Source organism: Enhydra lutris, unplaced genomic scaffold, assembly GCF_002288905.1.
Source record: "Enhydra lutris kenyoni isolate GAN:26980312 unplaced genomic scaffold, ASM228890v2 scaffoldscaffold75, whole genome shotgun sequence".
In the NCBI taxonomy this organism is placed as follows: Eukaryota; Metazoa; Chordata; class Mammalia; order Carnivora; family Mustelidae; genus Enhydra; species Enhydra lutris.
The window spans coordinates 4,090,942-4,113,495 of NW_019154159.1; the positions used below are offsets into that span (position 1 = coordinate 4,090,942).

General features: G+C 54.1%; 1 protein-coding gene across 2 annotated transcripts in view; it reads right to left on the reverse strand.

Annotated features, from left to right (window-relative positions):
• Positions 1–22,554, reverse strand: part of LOC111160435 (TBC1 domain family member 16) — a 73,124-nt gene that overhangs the window by 6,520 nt on the left and 44,050 nt on the right. For both annotated transcript variants that reach the window (XM_022523560.1, XM_022523561.1), the window contains exons 4-10: positions 8,009–8,170; positions 6,908–7,055; positions 5,791–5,955; positions 5,159–5,307; positions 4,524–4,658; positions 3,608–3,794; positions 1,754–1,933 (exon numbers count right to left, since the gene is read on the reverse strand). In XM_022523560.1, the coding sequence (XP_022379268.1) occupies positions 1,754–1,933; positions 3,608–3,794; positions 4,524–4,658; positions 5,159–5,307; positions 5,791–5,955; positions 6,908–7,055; positions 8,009–8,170 (1,126 nt within the window). The remainder of the gene's footprint in view (positions 1–1,753; positions 1,934–3,607; positions 3,795–4,523; positions 4,659–5,158; positions 5,308–5,790; positions 5,956–6,907; positions 7,056–8,008; positions 8,171–22,554) is intronic.

The window sequence follows — 22,554 nt, forward strand, 5'->3', positions numbered from 1 at the left end:
ACGTGGGCCCCGAGGGCAGAGGAAGAGTAAGGAGCACCAGGAAGCCGGTGTTTAGTCTCCCAATGTCAACCGGCCAGCCAGACGGCCAGCGGGACGGAACAGAGAGGCCGGCTGGGCGGAGCCCACAATTCTGGCAGAGGTTGGAGTCAGCAGACGCCCCACACCCTGCCTGCCAGGGACAGACAGACCCCCAGGCTGCCCAGCCCCTTCCTTTGAACTAAACCGGAATGGATTTGTTCCTGCTTTGGCTCCTCCACTGGGCCACGGCAGGAGACAGCAGGATTCCAGGAAGGGGGTTGTGTGCTGCTCCTCGGAGAGACAAACGTGGGGAGGAAGGGGTGAGGCGTGTCCCACACAGGGCTGGGCAGCAGGACAGGACTAACTCCATTCCCAGGACAGGCGCGGGGCAGTCCAGCCCCCACAGACACAGGGCTCACTTCAGAAGAGCCCGCCACCGGCCCAGGGCGCGTACTCCTGAGGAAGTAACCTATTCCCACTCCCAGCATTCAACCACCTCCCCCCGCACCCCTGCACCACAATGTCATCAAGGTGTGGGGCCAACACGGTCCAGGGTCTGAGAGACATCAATTGATCGGTGAACTTCACGCAGAACGGTGGCCGCTAGAGACGCCCAGAGGGGCCTCTCCCGCGGTCTCCGCTGGATTCCATGACACTTAGGATGGAGATGAGCACAGGGATGGAAAGCGCCAGGCCAAGTGGCTCCGGTGGCTGGGTGGCGCCCAGAGTCCACCTGTGACGGGAGCCTAAACAGGGTGTCCCCTGCTGCTGGAGGAACGTCAGTGGAGCCTTGCAAAGCAGACGCGATGCAAAAAAACCACACGTGGCCCAGCGTTTGGGCCCATCCGTGCTGTGCTTCCCCCGATGAATGCGCCCGGCTCCCTCATTCAGGTGGGGTGCAGGGCGGGGGGGGGCGCAGGGAGCGCGGGCGGGGTCGGAGACGGTTTGGGGCACCAGCACGGCTGGGACTCCCTGCTCCAGAGACGGTCCTCCAGCGACGCCCGTGAGAGCGGAGTGGGCCGGCTCACGAGTCTGCGGCTGGCCGGGCTTCCCATCTGCCTGCGAGGCTTCTCTAACGGAAGCTCCTGGCTTCCATGGCAAGGACAGAGCTGGCCCTTGCAGAAAGGATCCTGGCCACCTCCCAGATGCGTCGGTACAATTTTTTTCTTTCTTTAAAGGCTGATGGATCCAGAGAGACTTGCCCATCTTTGAACACAGCCAGCTTGTTGCTCATTTGGGTGTTAAAGTCACGTGACAGGGCCGGCTTTGCAGCTGAAATCTGGGGAAGGATGGTGGGTCCTGGGCGCTCCAGAGGAGCTGATGGGGACGCAGGGTCTCAGGCTCTTTCCCTGAGCAGTTCCAGGCGTGCGGGGGGGAAAAGGAGGGCCCGGCGGCCTGGGCTGCAGGGGGCCTGCTCACCCTCACAGATGTCTTCCGCACTGATTGGTTGTGGCAGCAGGGAGCTCGGCCGCAGGACGCGGTAATGAGCACAGTCAGCGGGCAATTCGCATCCGTTTCAGTTACTTGAGAGGTGAGCGGTAGGCCTGAAACCAGCCCCAAGGGACAGGGGACAAGGGGTGGGACTAGAAGGCAGTGGGCTGGTGCAGTGCTGGTGTGTGGTCTCTGCAGGCTGGGGTTGCGCGGGAACCCCAGAACCAGGGCACAGCTACCCAGAAGCTGCCCTCCTTGCAGGGTGTGGCCAGAGACCAGGGCCCAGAGCCCCGGCCTGCCTCACCTGGTAGTGGGCCCAGCAGGCCTCCCAGATCCGCAGCGCCTCGGCCTCGGGGAACTCGCGCTTGAAGCACAGCAGCAGCCAGCGGTGGCAGAAGAGCATCTGCAGGCCGTCCTCGCCCAGCGACACCAGGTGCTGATAGAAGCGCACGTGCGTCAGCCGCAGCAGCTCCCGCAGGTAGAGCTGGGGACAAGACCAGCACCGCTGAGCCCCCAGGCTCTGCCCAAGATGCCCCCTCCTCCCGAGGCCCTCCCACGGGCCCCCAGCCCGAGAAGCCCCCACCCCTGGCCCTGGGCCTCCTTTGGCTGCGTCTGCACCTGCCGAACGTGATTCTGCTGCGGGGACCCAACTCCCCACCCCGTCTTGGCTCGTTGATCCCTGATTCAGCGGGGTCAGCTTCCTGGGGAGCGTGCTGCCCCACCGCGGACGGGCAGGCGCCCCAGGCCTCAGACACCCCACAGGGCTGTTTCTGCCTTCCCCTCCTCCCAGGAAGGCGAGCAGATCACGCATGGAAACCCCCAACCACCTTCCCATCGCCAAGATCCACCATCCTCCAGAGCTGACTTCCAGTAGGGAGGGGGCATTTCTGAACCTGAGGGCACTTGTTTTGGGCATGTCAGGTCACCAGCCAGGGTTGTGGGTGAGGGACAAGATCGAGGCTACTTGTGGCAACGCCCAGTTCGGGCTGCTGACTTCCGAACCTTGGAGAAAACCCATCTCTGGCCGCTAATGAGTCACGGGGCCGCGTGCCACCCCGTGACCATTAGGGGCCAATTGAGTCTGACCCCATAATTACCTCCCCAGGTGCCGTGGAAACCTGTCATCACGGGCCTGATGCAGAGAGGGCAGCCGGGGGTCGGGCGTGTGTGGGGGACCTGGGCAGGGTTCCGCGACTCTCAGGCCCCTCCCACACCAGGAGCCCATCATTCTCCCTGGAGACAGCCGCGAGGATCCTTTCTGACCGGCCAGTGTGAGCACCCTGCGGCCCACCCCAGGGTCCAGACCACAAGTGTGGCTGGCCCCTCCCCTAGCCCACACGGCCGTCCCCTGGCCCTCCAAGCCACGCCTCCCAGATCCTGGCTCCCTGGTCCTCGGATCCCCTGCTGTGCTCGGCTCCCATTCACAGTCAGACCCCAGCTCCGCTCAGCTCCTTCCTCATCGCCCTGACATGGCTGGTCCCCAAAGCCCAAGACACACAGTATCACTGCCCCAGCCTGTGCTCAGCCAAGTCTGGGCACATCCCACGTGTGGTGGAGTCTGCCGGATCTGCCTGCCTGACTTCCTGTCTCTGTCGGCTTCCCAGCCGGGCTTCCCTCTGGGACCACAGCCCAGTGCCGTCCACCCAGCACCCAGCAGGTGTTTGGAACACACAGGTGCTGCCTGAGGTGCCGGGTGAGGGCTCCTGGCCTCACCCTACCAGCTCTGCCTGTCCCCCCACCTCCCCAACCCTCAGAGCTGCTGGGTCTTTCCTGTGAGGTGAGGCTGTGAGGAAGGGGTGATTGGGCCGGGCACTGCAGGGGAGGCCTAGGGCCTGGGTTGGGACGTGGCAACTGCCCAGGGGCCCTCAGGAGACCCTCCCGACCCTGCATCCTGTGTTGGACCCCTGCAGGGAGCAGCCCAGATGTCCCTGTGGCTTGGGACTGAGGAGGAGAGCGCGTTCCTCCCAGGGAGCTGGGTCTTCCCAGAGGCCCACGGCTAAGCCCCCAGGCTCCATTGGCAATGCCCACCCTGGCCTTTCTGCCTGTGGACCCACAGCGGCCACGACACACGCAGCCCCCAAGCTCTCTGGCGGCCAGGGCAGGAGGCGGCGTGCTCTCCCCACCCCGGCATGCTGTAACCCGCGTCCCCCAGCCTCACCAGCTGCTTCTCCATGTCCTCGTCCCGAGGGCTGCTGACGAAGATCGTGTTCTGCATCAGACCCACAAAGCACCAGAAGGTGTCCGATTCGTCCAGGACCTCGGCCAGGATGGGCGCCACCAGGTCTGACATGCCCTGGAAGTAGCCGATGGCTGGGTTATACACGGCGTAGTTCAGCAGGATCCTCCTAGGGGTGCAGGGCAGAGAGCAGGCAGTCAGCGAGAGCGGCGGGTCTTGACATGGCCCGCCCTTGCTGCACTCTGGGTGGCCTGTCGCCCAGGCTGGAGACCCCAGGCTGCCAGGATAATCCCCCCTTCACCTTGATCTCAGGGCAAGGGAGGCAGCTCTGGGGACTGTCCTGAGAATCTAGGGAAACGGAGGGGCCTACGGTAGCCTCTTGCCAGGCCCAGACCTCCAGAGCAGGGGAAAGAGGAACGTGGGTCTGATTTTCTTAATGGTCGCTGCCCGCCCGTGACAAAGGGCAGGCTGGCAGGGACATTTTTACGGGCTGCTAACGTTGTGCAGTCATTCACCAGGCCCCAGAACGTCAGAGATGCCCACCTCGGGCTCTGTGTGGTTTCATCGCTGGGAGGCCCGGAGGGAGGCTCACCCAGGGCTGGTGGGAGCCAAGCAAGCCAGGCCTGGTGGAGGCCCAGGGGATGGGATGCTTTGCCGGTCCCCTGGGGAGGGACTGGCCACACAACGTTGACTGATTTGCCGAAATAAAATAGCTCATGAACCTCTGCTTCTGGACCTGGAAGGCGGACCCCACCCCTGCTGCTAACCCGTTCCTTCGCAGGTGGCCGGCGGAGGGGGCCCGCGGGGTGAGGTGACCCAGAGTGGCAGGTAAGGAGGTGGAGGGGGGCGCAGGGCTGTCCTCCCGGCTGGGAGAAGCCCGCTGGCCAGGAAGGGGTACCTCATGCTCTCCACGTTCGGGTTGTCTTCGCCACGGAAGAACTGGTTGCTCCGATCCGTCCGCACTACGTCCTTGTCCACGGTGAACTGCACGTCGCGCCAGAAGGCTCTGTGCTCTTCCGGGGTCATGGAGAGCCTGGCATGGAGGGCCTGGGGCTCAGCGAGAGGCACATGAACGCTCTGGGCAGGGCCCGCCCCGCCCACCCTTGCTCCTGATCGGGGCTGGGCTGCTGCCCCAGCAAACCCTCCAGCTCCCCACTAACTTGGTGGGAGCGAAGCTGGCCACCGCCCGCCCACCGGGGCTCAGCCAGGCCAGGAGAGACCTCAGCCATTGGCTGGTGGGGGCACCCCCCCCCCCCCCCCCCGCCCTGCCGCTGGTGTTCTCAGCAGGGTGTCGCTGTCGAGCTCAGCCTGCTGGGACGAGCTCTCAGACCCTGACACGGAGCTCAGGAGAGCCACGGCCGAGCCCCAGGGATAATGACAGCTCTTATCCAAGCCTATCAGCCCGTGCCTGGGACCCATCTTCCCGGGAAAGTCTGGGTCACGGAACATAATATCAATGCAGGATTGCACGCCAATCGCCTGGTTGGCTAACGCCCCCCGGGGTGGCTGGTCTTGTTGCGGGGGGGGCCTTACCTCTTCTGCTGGATCTCAGCGTACTCCCGACGCTTCTGCGCCCGCAGCGCCTCCCTCTCCTGCGACGTGGACTCGTGGTTGTAATACCGCAGCAGGAAAGGCCAGACCTCCCCCCGGATTGACACATCAATACCGCCGAAGAAAATGGCCTGCAGGAATCGGCAAAAGTTGGGGAGGGGCCAACACAGCGCGGCTCAAAGCACCCCCCAATCCCTGGAGATTTGTGTTTTGGGGGCTTTGCTGGGCCTGGGTGACAACGGATGCCTTGATTCAGGTCGCTGTGATTTGCACATGTTTGGAGGAAAAGTGGCAGCCCTCCATTCCCATACAGGACACAGCCAGGCTCATTTCAATGTCAATGCCCACCCCGTGGGGCACTCCGATTAACGTGTTGTTCTCACGTCATGGCCTAATCCCGGTTTTGGAAGCGCCGCATTTTACCCCGAGCGGTTCTATGCAGCCGGACACCGGGTACCCCAAACCCGCTCCGGAGGGTTCCTTTTCAACACACGGAGCCTGGACTGCTTTACCGGCTGGGCCGGGCTCACACCGCGCCTGCCTGCCGGAGGGGGCGGGCCCCCAGGAGGCGGCCCCGCCCCCCCCCCCCCCCCCCCCCGCCCCCCCCCGCTCACCTTGCGCAGTTTGTACCCCTCCTCCACCTGGCCCAGCTCGTTCAGGTGCCGCAGCCAGGCCGCCACGTCCAGCCGCTTGTACATGCTCTCCTCGGGGTGCGTCTCGGAGGACGGCAGTTTGGGGCGGCGGATGGAGAACTGCATGCACGTCTTTTCGTCGGCGACCTGGGGCCCGGACAGAAGCTCCGGGAGATAAGCACCCGGCAGGGGCAGGTCGCCCGAAGCCAGCCTGCTCTCCCCAGGCCGGAAAAGCCCCTCTCTCTCCCCAGAAAGGACGGGGACCGCTCTCCCCACATACAAACCCCTAAACGGCAAGTGTAATTAGACGCAATTAAAATGAAAATACCCTCATCTTAACATCGGTTTCCCGGGTCGCTGGGCTCCTCCAGCCCCCTCCCACCGACCCACCCACCAGCCGACAGACCACGGGCCCCCTGGCCGCCACCCCCACTCTCCCGGCGACCCCCGGCTGGCCGCAAAAAACGGAATTAATGCCTCGTACGGCCCAACTTCCCTCTGCCGGGAGGGCCTGCCATAAATTACATGTGATTGGCCACAAACAAAGGGACCGCTGTTCCCCGAGCAGGGAGCCCGCCTGTCAGGTTGTCTCCACGGGCAGTCACGAATCCAGGGCAAAACTGCGGCTGACATTTAATTCAAAAATCAAAGGTTGCTCGATGTAGGGGAAAGCAAGCCACACTACAGTAATAAGGGAAGCCAGCAGGAGGCTCGGTGGGAAGGAAGGGGAGCTCCAAGTCGGCCCCTTTCTAATAAGCACAGACGGTCTCTGGAACAGATAATTAAAGAGTTCTTATCACATTTGTATGTAGATTGAGCAGGAAGCCTTGTCAAAACACGGTTTCTCGAGCGCAGAGCACTGACTTCACAAGGAGCCGGCGTCCTGCTCTACCAGCACCCCCAGCGACCAGCCACCCCCAGGGGCCCCCAGGGTCACGTCCCCCACCCAGCGAGGCTTCTGTGGGTGGGGGGGAGCCCTGGACCCCCTGGTTGGCTTGAAGGGCAGGGGGTGGGTCTGGCGGGGGTGTGTGGAGTCGGCGGTGGGGCCTCTCCATACCCCTCCCCCAGGCAGCGCCCTCGGCCTCCCCCACCCCGCTACCTGGTCCTTGAGGTGCGTCTCCGCGCAGTACTTCCAGCGCTGAAACACGTCGGACAGCTTGTCCAGGCCACCGTGGTGGAAGTGGAAAACCTTGTACTGGCTCTCCCGGCTGGCGACCACCAGCTGGCCGCTGGTGCAGGCCTCATCACTGGGCCGCCGCGCGGGGGGAGGGGAACAGAGCAATGAATATGCGGATGCAGGCTTTTATTTCCCAGGATAATCAGAGGTCTCTGTCACTGACCCCAGAGGCAGGACACATGAGGGCCCCTGGAGTTTGGCCGCTGACCGCGGGGGGCGGACAGCACGGCACCGCACAGAACCCACCACCACCACCCCCTTGGCTGAAGGAGGAAAATAACCCTGTCCTGGGGACTCCTGTCCTCGCTCCCTGGACAGCTGCCTGAGAGGCCTTGCATCCGACACCCCCCCATATGCTCCCTCCTCTCGGGGAGATCCAGGGGGGATGGCATTCGTGGAATCCGATTTTTTGAACCCAGGTGGGATGGGCACTGAGAGAGCCTCCTCCATCAGTCTGGGCTGGACTCCTCTCACTCCAGGAGAATCATCCAGGGAAACTCACTGCACACCCAGCCCAACCTCGCCTGCCCTTCCATAAACGGGACCCTCCAGGGACACGCCTGCTTGGAGCAGGTCTTCCACTGGGGCTATTCCGTGGCTGGGCCACTGGGCTTTTCAGAAGAGAACGGATGCGGCCACGAGACAGGACACGATTGGTCCACCCCCCATGAGAAAGGGGAGCCTCCCTCCGGAAAGCCACGGCCACGTCCCGCACACACAGACTGAACTGCAGAGCCGGTCCGTGGGTGACTGGAAGGCCACAGCTGCTCTCTGTGCGGCCCGTCCGGCTGTTTCTCCAAGCCAGACTCTCAAGCCACAGCCGGCCACCGTCACCCTGAGGGCCGGTGGAAGAGTCTGGTAGCTGGCCCAACCCGGTTCCTGGGGGCGGGCATCCTGGGGTACCCCTGCCCTCCAGCCTAGTGATGTCGGGGAGGCCGACATTTGGGAAGACCCGAAGCCCTGCCTGACAGGAACCCGGCACCACCAGCCGCCCTCCTGGAAGCAGCCCACAGAGGCTCTCACCTGAAGAAGAGTCGGAGGGAGCGCATCTGCCCCAGGTCCACGCGGAACACGCCGCAGATCTGCTCCAGGGCGCAGGCCCTCTGCGGCTCGTCCCAGCGTGGGGTCTGCAGGAGGCCGGGGCCCTCTGGGAACCGCAGCTGGGCGTCGGCACTGGAAGGGGAGCTGGTGGGGCAGGTCGCGGGGTGGCCACACGGTTCCCTGCCCACGCAGCCAAAGGCACAGGGCAGGGAGGGTGTGGGGAGACACTCAACCTGGGCACAGACGCGAACACACGCACAGAGGGGACCGGAGGCACTGTGCAGGTGGCGGGCCCTCCGCAGATGCCATGAGCCAAGGAATGAAGGAGGCCCGTTCCCGTGCGGAAGGAAAAGCGTGCTTGCAACCAACGTGCACCCCACGTCAACCGAGGCGGTAAGAGGCCTTGATGGCAGACGAGGTCACTCCGACAAGCCCTCATTATGCGACCTGGGCAGGTCCCCAAGCCTCTTTGAGCCTTCGTGTCCCCGGGTGCAAAGTGGGGATAATCCCAGGGCCTTGTGCAGGATCCGGGGCAGCAGAGCACCGGGCACCCTGCTGTCCTGCGACCGCATGAGACAGCAGGGGCCTTCCATGCAAGTCCTGTGAAGTTCCCACTTTCCCGAAAAAATTCTGGTTCTGTTTATGGTTCAGTAGGAGAACATGAGGGCTACTGATGCTCATAACGCGAATAATGGCAGTTATTAAACATGTAGTCTGGGCCTGGCCCTCATGTTCATTTAGCACGTATAATCCTCACAATAATCCTTCGAAATGAGTCATGTCATGACCCCCCCCCTTGTACAGAAGAGGAACTGAGGCCCAGAGAGGTTAAGCAGCTTGCCCAAGGTCACGCATCTAGCAGGTGGAGCAGCTGGGATCTGAACCCAGCTCTGTGGCCCATGTCCTCGTCAGCAGATGCGTTGTCTCTGAGTTCCACGTTCAGCAACACAACCCCACCTATTCTGTTTTATTTATTTATTTAAGATCTTTATTTATTTATTTGAGAGAGAGTGCGTGCCCTAGCAGGGGGAGGGGCAGAGGGAGAAGCAGACTCCCCGCCAAGCAGGGAGCCCCACGCAGGACTCGATCCCAGGACGCTGGGATCACAACTTGAGCCGAAGACAGACATTTAACCAACCGAGCCACCCAGACGCCCTATTTTGTTGTTTGTTTGTTTTTTTAATTGAAAGTTCACAAATTTGTTCAAAATCCCAGTTGCAAAATATTCTCTTACACGGTTCAGCCCTACCATAGGTTAAATACCTACCATAGGTTAAATCTCTTGAGATTGGCCAGCAATACCTAGCAAATGCTCATGGAAACGCCAGCAGAGCAAAGCGCGCATCAGTTCCAGGCCCCAACCCCAGCATCCTACAAAGATGTCACGGTGATTGCTTCATCCTGCTTCCCTGTTCTCGCCCAGAGCATAAGAGTGTCGGAGACGAGAAATCCCAGGGCACCTCTTCCCCCAGGAGGTACCCGGTCTCTCCTGGCAGTTCAAGCACAATCCCTCGTAACTTGGAACTTCCTCAAAGATAAAGACCGGCTTTTTAGAACCTTTGCTGCTTCTAGAACAACAACGGTCCCGTGTAGGACGCTCTTCTTTCCTCCCTGTCTCAGGAAGTGGGCCGAGCCGGATCCTACCATTTCCGTGGGGGCCCTGGGGCTTTCCAACGGGACGGATTCAGGTAGCTGGGTGGGTAGGGAGGTAGATGAGCTGATCCACTGTGGCCAGGGAGCAAAGTCAGACCCAAAAAGGCTGAGGCAGTTGCCGCCTTCCAGAGTGGACCCTGACTGGGCTGCACTACACAGTCATTGTGTGCAAAACAAGGCCAGTCTCAGGCCTGAAGACAGCCCCCCACCATGCCACTCGTGCAGCATCTCATAATCTCCTTATTGAACAATGAGGCCCCAGCGGCTGGGAGATCGTGGGCTCCGCATGCTTCCCAGGCTGGCCGGCCCATCCCGGGCTCGCCTCCAAACCCGGCTGGAGGGAGGCCCCCAAAGAGGGGCGTTCTTCCCAGCCCCCTCCCCGGCCTCCCCACCACCACGCCACACCACGCAGCACCACCCTCCCAAACCTGTCCACCCTCCCGTACATGCTGCTGCGGCCGCTAACCCCGAGGGGCCCACCAGGCTTTCCAGAAAACAGAGCCAGGAAGGAGACTCAGTCTGGCAAGGGGGAGGTGTGTGAAAGACCCCCGCTCCACAGCCGGGGCCAGGAGCACAGCCTCCCTGGAGGGGAGGGGCCAGTTTCAAACCAGGAAAGGGCCCCAGAGAGAGGGTCTGCCACACACCTTCTGGGGCCAGCTTGTCTCCAGGCAGAAGGCTGCTACACCCTTTCCCGGCTCCTCAGGGGGACATTATTTGCATTAATTCATTGACTGATCAATTAATTCAAGACACTGTGCTGGGGACCGACCACTGGGGCGCCATCGACTTTACCGTTTCAGCTGACTCAAAAGGGTTAGGATGAAGAGGAACCAGAACGGATTTTAGAGGTTTGGCTATTTTAAAAATGTTAAAATCTGGCTCCAATGCCTCTTTGACCTTGAGACCCACAATTTTCGCGGTTTTCTCCTCCCCGCTCAAGCTTTACTCTGAAAAGAGACCCTTCCGATATATACCCCAGTCACCTGCTGCCGTGTAACAAATGACTCCAGAACTCAGCAACTTAAAAGACAACCCCGTCTTCTTTGCTCCCAGTCCTGGCTGGGGGCGGGGGGCGCTGAGTCGGGCGCTCTGCGGGGCGCTCAGGCAGCTGTAGCAGGTGCGCGGAGGTGGGGGGGCGCTGAAGTGGCCTCTGTCCACAAGTTCTGGGGCTGTCGGCGGCGCTTCTCACCCCTCGTGGCGCCTCGCCGCCTGTCCCCAGGCTTCCTTACGTGGCAGCGGGCGAGGCGAGGCAGCAGGCGCCGGGCATCCTGCGGCCAGGTCTGGACTCGCCTACGTCACTTACACCGCGTCCCATTGGCCAAAGCAACCGGTGGGCGGGCCGGAGGGCGGGGACACGCGCAGAGAATCCGATCCTGCGCCTGTGTTCAGCCTTGACCTTGCGCGGGGCTTTGCTTTTTTCGTTTCTCTTTCTGCATTTGGGTGAGATCCTCAGAAAACAACAAAAACTAAGAGATGCTACATTCCTTGGAGTTTGGCGCCTTCTGGCTCTATCTGGGACACATTTTTAACGTGCAGCATTTCGGGAGAGATTGCCTCAATCAGCCGTCCGCTTCATTTTCAGGCACCACGCACAGTAATTTTATGAACAGCCCAAATTACACACGGCACATTTGAATATTCTTAAAACCAAACTGTTCTCCACGTGCAAATAGATAAAAAAATACAAACTGTGCTGATTTCCATTTCCCTAGATCTTACTTCCTTACTGTTGTTTTCCTCCGGCTTCAAAGTTCACAGACATTCAGCTGGAGGGTTCAAGGACCGTGTGTTCTCTGCCAGGACCATGCTGGGAGCCGGAGACACAGACGCCACCAAGACAGTCATTCCCTCATGGCAGTGGGTCTTGGTGGGGAAACAGATGTCACGCTAGGTGACTGAGGTGGTCATACAGTCATGTGCTATACAGGCCCTACTCCATGGAGACCCAAGGCTTCCATCAACTTTGCTCTAGTTTGAACCTGTGGAGCCCAGGTGGTAGGGTATAGGGGACCGCAGCAGCGTGTGCGGGAGAGCAGACAAGTTTGGGAGGGTGGTGCTGCGTGATGTGGGGTGGTGGTGGGGAGGCCAGGGGAGGGGGCTGGGAAGAATGCCACCCTTTGGGGGCCCCTCATAATTTCCAAAACTTGGAAGCAAGCACACTGTCCTTCAGGAGGTGAATAAATAAACTTTAGCACATCCAGACAAGGGAATATTACTCAGTGCTAAAAAGAAACGAGCTACTGAGCCATGGAAAGACATGGGGGAACCCTGAATGCATCTCACCAAGGGAAAGATGCTGGCCAGGAAATGCCACCAACTGTGTGAGTCCAACTACATGACATCCTGGAAAAAGCAGAACTACGGACACAGTTAAAGGATCGGTGGTTGTCAGGAGTTCAGGTGGAAGAAGGAGGAACAAGCAGAGCCGGAGGGTTTTTAGGGAGTGAAATTACAGACGGCCCTTGAGCAACACAGGTTTGAACTACACGGGTCTACTTCACGCGGGTTTTTTCCCCCATGAATTCAGTCTCGTACTCTAAGTATATTTTCTCTTCCTTATGATTTTCTTAATAACATTTTTTTCTCTAGCTTGCTTTCCTGCAAGACTACAGTACATAATACATATACAAAATATGTGTTATTGGTTTTTTGTGATATTGGTAAGGCTTCTGATCAGCAGTAGGCTATTAGTAGTTAAGTTTTTGGAGAGTCAAAAGTTATATGGGGATTCTTGAGTGTGGGGGGGGTTGGCACTCCTAACTGCCACATTGTTCAAAGGTCAAGTGTACTCTGCATGATGCTATAATGTTAGATATATGTCACTATACATTTGTTAAAACCCACCGCATGTGCACCAAGAGTGAGCTCTCACGTAGACTACGGACTCGGGGTGATAATTATTTGTTGATGTTGGTTTATCAGTTGTAACAAATGTGCCCTCTGGGGTGAGATGCTGACAACGAGGGAGGCTATGCACGTGTCAAAGCAAGAGGTGTACAGGAGATCACTCTACTTCCTCTCAATTTTTGTATGAACCTAAAATTGCTCTAAAAAATAATATCCTTTAAAACAAAACAAAACAAAATAAGAAGAAGCCTAAGGAGGGGCACCTGGGTGGCTCAGTGGGTTGAAGCCTATGCCTTCAGCTCAGGTCATGATCTCAGGGTCCTGGGATCGACCCGCATCCGGCTCTCTGCTCAGCAGGGAACCTGCTTCCTCCTCTCTCTCTGCCTGCCTCTCTGCCTACTTGTAATCTCTGTCTATCAAATAAATAAATAAAATATTTAAAAAAGAAGAAGAAGCCTAAGGAGATACACACACACACACGACAAGGACTCATAGTTTTAATAAGTAAAAATGTGTGTAAACTAAACCAAAACAAAAGAAAGTCCAACAGAAAAGTGGCAAAAGGACAAGAAAAAACAACTCACCAGAGAATAAATACAATAACCAATAAAATTTTCATGTGCAGGGTAATGAACTAAATGCAAATAAAAGAAGATACTATCTGGGGGGAGGTCAAGGTCCATGAAATTGGCAACAACCAAAAACTACAGATTGTGGTGTAGGTAAGGTTTTGGGAAAACAGACACTCTTACACAGGCAGGGGTGGGGAGGTGCTGTATATGGGTCAAATTTCTCTTTCTGGCAATTTAGAAATAGGATGCTAAAGGCTTAAAAATGTTTATGCATTTTGACCCTTTACCTTCATCTGTAGATATTGATCCTAAGAAAACAACCAGAGACGCCCCCACAAAAAAAGAATAAATACAGAAAAATCATTTGGCAAAAATCCAACACTTATTCATGACAAAACCCATCAGCAATGTAGGCATACGAGGGAACCTCCTCAAGTTGACAAAGGTCATCTAGGTACATTCTACATACAGTTGACATCATACTCGATGACTGGAGACTGGATTGCTTCCCCCGTGGTCAGGACAAGGTTAGCACGCCTGTTTTCATCACTTCTGTTCAGTATGGCACTGGGGGCTCTAGCCTCTGCCTAAGGCAAGAAAAGAAACTAAAGGTATGAAGATCAGAAAAGAAGAAGTAAAACTGTTTCTGCGTGCAGATGACATAATTCTTTATGTGAAAAAAACCTCATGAAATTTACAAGACAACTAATAGAACTAAGAAGTGAATTTAGCAAGATTGCAGGATAAAAGGTTAATATAGACAAATTAATTGCATTCTTAAAAACTTAGCAACAGACAATTGGCAAATATAATAAATAAAAAATTCCATTTATGGCACCCCCTCCAAAAAAAACTCTATATAAAATACTTCAGAATAAGTCTAGCCAAGGACATTTGGTAACTCTACACTGAAAAACACAAATCTTGCTGAGAGAAATAAAGGAAATGTAAATAAATGGAAAGATATACCATGTCCATGGATTGAGACAGTTAATATTATTAAGCTGGTAATCTTAGCAAATCAATCTATTGATTCAACACAATCTCAATCAATATTCCAATTGGGTCCTTTGGCGGGGGAGGTAGAAATTGACAAACTGACTCTAAAATTCATATGGAAATGCAAAAGACTTAGAAAAACCAAAGTCATCACCAAAAAAATGATGAAAGTTGAAGGACGTATCTGATTTTGAGGCTGATTATAAACCTATAGTAATCAAGGCAGTCTGGCACTGGTGAAAACAAGGACTTTCAGAGCAAGGCACAGAGTAGAGAGTCCAGAAATAGACATATAAGATCACTTGATTATGGACAAAGATGCAATTCATGGAGAAAGGACAGTTCTTCCACAAATGGTGTTAGATCAGCTGGATAGCTGTCTGAAAAAAATATTAACATCTCCCCCTTCCTTCATGTCACACACAAATATTAACTCAAAACAGGTCCCAGACCCAGATGTGATACCTAAATTTTTTTTTAAGATTTTATTTATTCATTTGACAATGAGAGACAGCGAGAGAGGGAGCACAAGCAGGGGAGGTGGGAGAGGGAGAGGGAGAAGCAGGCCTCTCACAAGCAGGGAGCCCAACGCAGGGCTCGATCCCAGGACCCCGGGATCATGACCCAAGCCGAAGGCAGACCCTTCACCAACTGAGCCTCCCAGGTGCCCCAGTGATACCTAAAATTTAAAAACTGCCAGAAAAATCCATAAAAGATGACTTAGCCACCTCAGAAGAGGCCAAGGTTTCTTAGAACACAAAAAGCATAAGCCATCAAAGAAATACTAATAAACTGGAAAATTAAAAACTCTTTTCTTCAAAAATTCACCATTAAAGAAAAAAGAAATGCAAGCCACAGCCTGGGAGAAGATATTCACAACACATATGCCCAATAAAACATATATCCAGCCTATATATGAGAAGCTCCTAAAACTCAAAGAGTTAGTCATAGACTGTTTGGATATGATACCAAGGCAGGATCCATAAAAGAAAAAAATTGATAAACAAGACACTACTAAAATGAAAAGTGTCTGCTCTTCGAAAGACACTGCTAAGGAAATAAGACAAGCCACGGACTGAGAAACAATGCTTGCAAAACACCTTCTCTGATAAAGGATCAGAGACACTTCTTGTAGAATTTTTTTTTTAAGATTTTATTTATTTATTTGACAGACAGAGATCACAAGTAGGCAGAGAGGCAGGCAGAGAGAGGAAGGGAAGCAGGCTCCCCGCTGAGCAGAGAGCCCGATGCGGGGCTCGATCCCAGGACCCCGGGATCATGACCCGAGCCGAAGGCAGCGGCTTTAACCCACTGAGCCACCCAGGCGCCCCCGGATCAGAGACACTTCTGAGTAATGAGAAAACAAACACAATTTAAAAACAGGGAAATGATGTGAATCGTTTTATTTTAGAAATAGGCAAGTGACGTGAAGACACTTCACCAAAAAGGGGGGCAAATAAGCAAATGAAAAGGTACTTGACATCACTGGTCATTTTTTAAAAGTTTTATTTATTTAAGTAACCTGTATACCCAACCTGGGGCTCAGACTCATGACTCTAAGATCGAGAGTTACAAGGTTTCCCAACTGAGCCAGCCAGGCGCCTGGTGACATGGTTGGCCAGGAGAGAAATGTAAATAGAAACCGTAATGTCACAGAAAGGACAACACACCTATGAGAAAGACCGAAGCACAACGGAGAAACGGTAGTAGAGACCGCCGGCCGGACGCAGAGCCATCAGCCTCGCACGTGGCCGGCGGGATTGCCAACGAGAAAGCCACCTTGGAAACACACATTTACCATACAACTCAGCAATCCCTCTCCTAGGTCTTTATCCAAGGGAAATGAACAATGCTTGTAGAAAAGTCTGTGTGTGCATGCTTAGAGCAGTTTTACTCATAACGGCAAAACCCAGAATCAGTAGACAGGTCTTTCCATGGGTTAACAGCTCCACAGGCAATGGTACGCCCCCACCATGGATACGAGTCAGCAATGAAAAGGAACAAACATGAGCACGTAAGAGGGTGAATCCCAAATGTACTGAGTGGAAAAAAGCTAGACTCAGAAGGTTATATCAAAAGATATTCAGCATCATTAGTGATCAGGGAAACGGAAATGAAAACCACAGTGAGATACGCCTGCACACCTGATAGAACGAACGAGACTGACCTCGACCACTCCGACTGCCGGTGAGGACTGGAAGCCCCCAGGATGCTCACACACAGCGCTGGTGGGAGGGCCACGCGGGACAAGCACTTTGGAAAGCTGTCCGGCGGGTTCTTCAAAAGTTCGACACCCACCCAACGACCTGGTCATTCTGTTCCCGGGTAGTTACCAAGACATGTAAAAACCTCCGTCCACAGGCAAGACTTCGTGTAAGCGCCGGGAGCAGCTTCATCTGTGGAGGCCAGAAACTGAGAAGACCCGGCAGGTGAAGAATAAACGAGCTAGGGTCTAGACCCACAGCGGACTAGGACTCGGCGACAGAAACGAAGGAACTCTCCACGCATTCACACGACAACGCAGCCTCATCGCCAAATCGTCGCACTACGAGAAGGAACCCAGACGGGAGAAAGAGTACCCACTGCGTGACTCCAGTTATATACGATTCTAGGAAACGCAAACCCATCCACCGTGACAGAAGCTGCAGAGTCATTTTGGGGGGCAGGGGCTGGAGGAAGGGATGGATTACAAAGGGACACAAGGAAAATCTGGGGGTGATGGGGAAGTTCATTAACTCGATTGTGGTGACGGTTTTATTGGTGTGTGTGTGCGTGCACATGCGTGTGTGTGTGCAATCTCAGCAACTGTACACTTCAAATGTATACAATTTAATATATACAAATTATACTTCAATAAATTTAAAAAACCCACCAATATTCAACTCAAGGCTAATACTGAATTTCTAACAACAGGATAATATTTTAAAGATTTTGTTTCTTTTCTTTTCTTTTTTTAACGATTTTATTTATTTGTCAGAGAGAGCGCACAAGCAGGGGGAGCAGCAGGCAGAAGGAGAAGCAGGCTCCCCGCTGAGCAGGGAGCCTGAGGCAGGACTTGATCCTAGGATTCTGGGACCATGACTCAAGCCGAAGGCAGACGCCCAACCAAATGAGCCACCGGGCATCCCTATTTATTTATTTTACAGAGAGAGAGAGAGAGAGAGAGAGAGAGAGAGAGAGAGTGCATGAGCAGGGGGAGAGGCAGAGGGAGAGGGAGAAGCAGACTCCCTGCTGAGTGGGAAGCCCAGAGTGGAACTCGATCCCAGGACCCTGAGATCACGACCCGACCTGAAACCAAGAGTCCAACACTCAACTGACTGAGCCGCCCATGCGCCCGAGCAGGAGAATACTTTAATACATTGTAGCCTGTTAACGCGATACAATGCCGTGAAGCTGTTATAAAACACCTTATTTTACTTTTTAAAAGATTTTACTTATTTATGTGATAGAGGGAGAGACAGCGAAAGCAGGAGCACAAGCAGTGGGGGGATGGGAGAGGGAGAAGCAGGCTCCCCGCTGAGCAGGAGCCTAATGCGGGGCTCCATCCCAGGACCCTGGGAGCAGGACCTGAGCTGAAGGCAGAGGCTTAACGACTGAGCCACCCAGGTGTCCCTATAGAACATTTCACAGAAGTTTTTAAAGAACAAGGACAATGCTCGCTGTCATGTGACGTGAAGAACGTAGGATGAAGAATGATGTGAACTAGAACAGACGGTTTTATAAATAAGATACAGTTATTGATACTTTGTATCTACACAATATATTATTGCAGTGGAAAATGGCCCCCAAATTATCACAATGATCATGTCCAGATGGCAGGATTATACATTTTTTTTATCTTGTTTTCTATTTCATAAATTTCCAAAAGTAATACTGAATCATTTTGATAACTGGAAATAATAAGTTAATCTTGTGTACTTACAGCTTTTTTTTGGTTTTTATTTTATTTATTTATTTTTTTAAAAACATTATTTATTTATTTATTTATTTTTGAGAGAGAGAGAGAGAGAGAGAGAGAACATGAGAGAGGTCAGTGGGAGAAGCAGACTCCCTGCCGAGCAGGGAGCCCGATGCAAGGCTCCAGGACCACGACCTGAGCCGAAGGCAGTCGCCCAACCAACCGAACCACCCAGGTGCCCCACTTTTTTTGTTTTTAAACAAGAAGCCTATTAATTAATGGTTTTTATACTGAAAAGCCAATAAGGATAATTTCATGAAGAAGAAAATGAAGGGGAAAAGTCGGGTGTAACTAACCGAACATCGTTGTGGTTACCATCTACCAGTGGCTTCCCAGGTGCTAATGGAAGGGGATATTACTGACGCCGTTTTATAGCTGAGGAGACTGAGGCCAGGAATGACCTGATTTCCAAATAAGATCATATTCTGAGGTTGAAGGTGGACGTGAATTTGGGGGACATTACTTAACCCACTCACCGCCTTTCCACCCCGTGAGGTCCGCTCTCCCAGCATTTGCTCACAGGGTCCCTCCCTGGGGGCTGCCTGCTCTGCCTCTTCCTTTCATTCTCCGAGGCTCCCAGCTTCGATGCCGTTTCATCCAGGCTACTTTCTCCGGATCCGTGGAGAAGTGCCTGGGCAGAGCGCCTGCCATGTGCCAGGTGGGCGATAGAGGAGGACTTCCCTTGTTTCTCGGGAAACCCTTATAAGTTTATCACTCTCTTTTGTGTGTTTTGTCTTTGACTTTGCGTAAAGCCACTTGCTGATGCTCAAACCAGACAAAAACGTCCCAAGAACGTAACATTCTAGGCCCTTCTGAACACTCCTCATGAATACAGGCACGAAATTCTCAACAAATACTAGCAAACCCAATTCAACAACATTTAAAAAGGATTATGCACCATGACCAAGTGGGACTTATGCCAGGAATGCAAAGGTGGTTCGACGTAGGAAGAGCCATCGGTGTAATACGCCAGATTAACCGAATAAAAGACAAAAACCACACGATCTCAAAAGCAGCACAGAAAACATTTGACAAAAATCCAACAACTTTTCATGACGAAACACGTAGCCAACTAAAAATAGAAGGGAACTTCCTCAAACTGATAAAAGGCAACAATGAAAAACCCACAGCCAACATTATACTCAGTGATGAAAGACTGAAAGCCTCCCCCTAGGACCAGGAACAACACAGGATGTCCGCTCTCTCCTCTTCTAGTCATTGCTGCCGTGGAGGTTCTACTCAGGGCAATTAGGCAAGAAGAGAGATAAAAGGCGTCCAGATTGGAAGGAAAGGAGTAAAAGTATCCCTATTCACAGATGACCTAATCTTGTACATGGACTATTCTTAGGAATTCCAACGCCCCCACACGAAACCTATTAGAACTAATGCACAAATTCCACAAAGTTGCAGGACGCAAGATCAATTTTTTTTTAAGATTTTATTTATTTATTTGACAGACAGAGATCACAAGCAGGCAGAGAAGCAGGCAGAGAGAGATGGGGGAAGCAGGCTCCCCGCTGAGCAGAGAACCCGATGTGGGAATCGATCCCAGGACCCTGGGATCATGACCTGAGCCGAAGGCAGAGCCTCAACCCACTGAGCCACCCAGACGCGCCCCGCAAGATCAATTAAAAACAAATTAATTGCATTTCTATGCAACAGCAATAAACAGTCTAAAGTGAAATTAAGAAAATGATCTCATTTACAACACACACACACACACACACACACACACACACACAAAGTACAAGACTTGTACCCTAAAAACCACAAAACCATTGCTGAGACAAATCAGAGAAGACTTGAGGAATGGAAAGTCATCCCACATTCATGGGCCGGAAAACCTCGTATTGTTGAGATGGCTACGCTCCCCACATTGATCCCCAGATCCAGCACAACCGATCCAAATGCTGCATGTGGATGGGCCAATCCTAACACACATATGGAAATGCTGCGGGCCCAGAACAGACAAAACGACATTGAGGAAGAGGAACAGAGTTGGCGGCAGGGGGGGCTCGTGCTTCCCAATTCAAAAACTTACTACAGAGACACCTGGGTGGCTCTGTCCAGACTTTTGATTTCAGCTCAGGTCGTGATCTCAGGGTGGCGAGATGGAGCCCTATGTCGGGCTCTGGGCTGGGTGTGGAGCCTGCGTCAGATTCCCTCGCCCTCTCTCTGCACCTTCCCTCCTCCCACCTTGCACACACACTCTCTCTCTAAAAAAAAAATCAAAATAACTTACTACAAAGCTACAGTAATCGAGACTGAGTGATGCTGTTGGAAGGACAGACGTAGCGAACAGTGGAGAGTCCAGAAGGGAAACCCGTCTGTGTCTGATCAGCTGGTTTCCAGCAAGGTCAACACACCTCAGCGGAGGAAAGAATAGTTCGTTGTTTGGTTTTTTTAAACAAATGGTATTGGGACAACTGGACATTTATGGGCAAAAGAATTAAATTGGACCCCTACCTCACACCGTTTACAAACTGTAACTCAAAATGGACCAGAGACCTGAAGCTAAGAGCTGCAGCTCTAAAACTCTTAGAAGAAAATAGGCACAGATCCTCATGGCCTTGGAGCAGATCACGACTTCTTCAATACGAGCTCGAAAGCACATGCAACCAAGGACAGATACTTCAGACTTCGTAAACATGAAACGTTTTTAACGCTTCAAAGGAAACTATCAAGAACGAGAAAAGATAACCTGCGGGCTAGGAGAAAGTGTTTGCAAGTCACGTGTCTGACGGGGACTCGAACCCAGGATGTACAAAAACACGCAGAATTCAACCATGAAGAGACGGTGACTCGGCTCAAACGTGGGTCTGTCTGAGCAGACGCCTCTGCAGTGGAGCCACACACACGGCACATGAAGCGACGCCCAGTGTCACGAGGCATCGGCGAAATGCAAATCAGAACCGTCACGAGGTACCAGCTGGCAGCCACGAGGACGACCAGAACCAGAAAGATGCGTGACCGCAAGTGCTGAGAAGGACCCGGAGGCCCTAGAGCCCCCGCGGGAAATGGTCTGCTGGGCCTCGGAATTCAAACACGGAGTTGTCGCCCAGCAGTCCTGCTTCTGGACACATACTCCCCAAACTGAAAACATATGTCCACACGACGTGGACAGATTTAACTGCAACATCGCCCATAACAGCCCCGGACGGGGAGTGACCCAGAGGTCCGTCCCCTGACTGGGTCCGTCCACAGGACGGGCGGTTACTCAGCCTCGGGGAGGAACGAGGCGCGGACATCTGCGCCAACGCAGGTGAACCTTGAAAACAGGGAGACAAGCCAGTCACACAAGGCATGATTCCGTCTGGACGAAATACCCAGAGCCTGTTACGCTGTAGAGACAGAAAGATTTGTGGCTGCCAGAGGCCAAGAGAAGGGGGGGTTCTAACTGCAGTGGGGACGGGGATCCTTTGTGGGGTGATGGAGATACTCTGCCCTTGGTGGCAAGGGTGGTACAACCTCGCGGACGTATGGAACGCCAGCAGGTGGCGTGCTTTAAAGGGTGACTTCTGTGTTGTGTCACCGGTAGCGTGATAAGACGAAGCCACCAGGTCCCCGTTCTCCCCAGCCTGATCCACTCTGTAGTCTCCCAGCAAAGGGTCATGCACCCAGGCATGACCTCAAAAAATATTCGTTTATTCAACACAAAGTTCTTTGTGGGCACCCCCTCCCCGGTGCTGGGGGCAGCTAGGTGTGGCCCCCGCCGTGGGGGGCTTTGAGCTGGTGGAGAGCGTGGTGGCAAACACAGCAAGGAGCTGTGTCGGAGGCTGTTCTGGGGGCCCTGAGCCCAGGAGCAGGAGGGCAGGGGGGCTGGGGGCTGCCACTCCAGAGCAGGGGTCTTGGGGTCTCGGCGAGGCCCCAGATGGGGGGAGGGGAAGAGCCAGCAGTCCTCAGCCCCGTCCTCCTGCGACACCGCACTGCCCCGGAACCCGAAATCCGCACGCCCTCACCTTGTTGAGTCTAAGTTCCCTCCTAGCGCAGGCACGGAAATGATCTCATATTGCAAATAATTTTACATGAAAAGACACTCCCTGTAAGTCTTTTATTGCTTAATATTTGCAAGCAATAAATAAATTCACTCTTGTGGTTCAAAATTTTAAAAATCGTGCAGAGTTGGCAGTGGACGTGCCCTTCCCGACCCCTCCCCGCCCCGCCCCACGTACCCCCCAAGAAGTTGTCCTGGGCGGTTTGGCAGAGCCTCCCAAGCCCCGCGCACATGTCTACATACATACAGCTGAAGGGCGCCGTTCACGTCATTTTGGGATAATGGCTCAGGCACAGTTAAAAAAGGACAGACAGTCTTTATCTTTTATTCAGCCCAACCTGCTGCAGTCCAGTCATGGCTCTTCTCTGCGACACTCAGCTTCACTCAAGGAGACTTGAGGAAGGAGCCCTGCCCACGGGCGGACGGGGAGCTCACAGGAGATCTCAGCCGCGCACGGGGGCCGGGACATGGCACAGACCGTGCACGGCTCTGGGAGGCGCAGAAC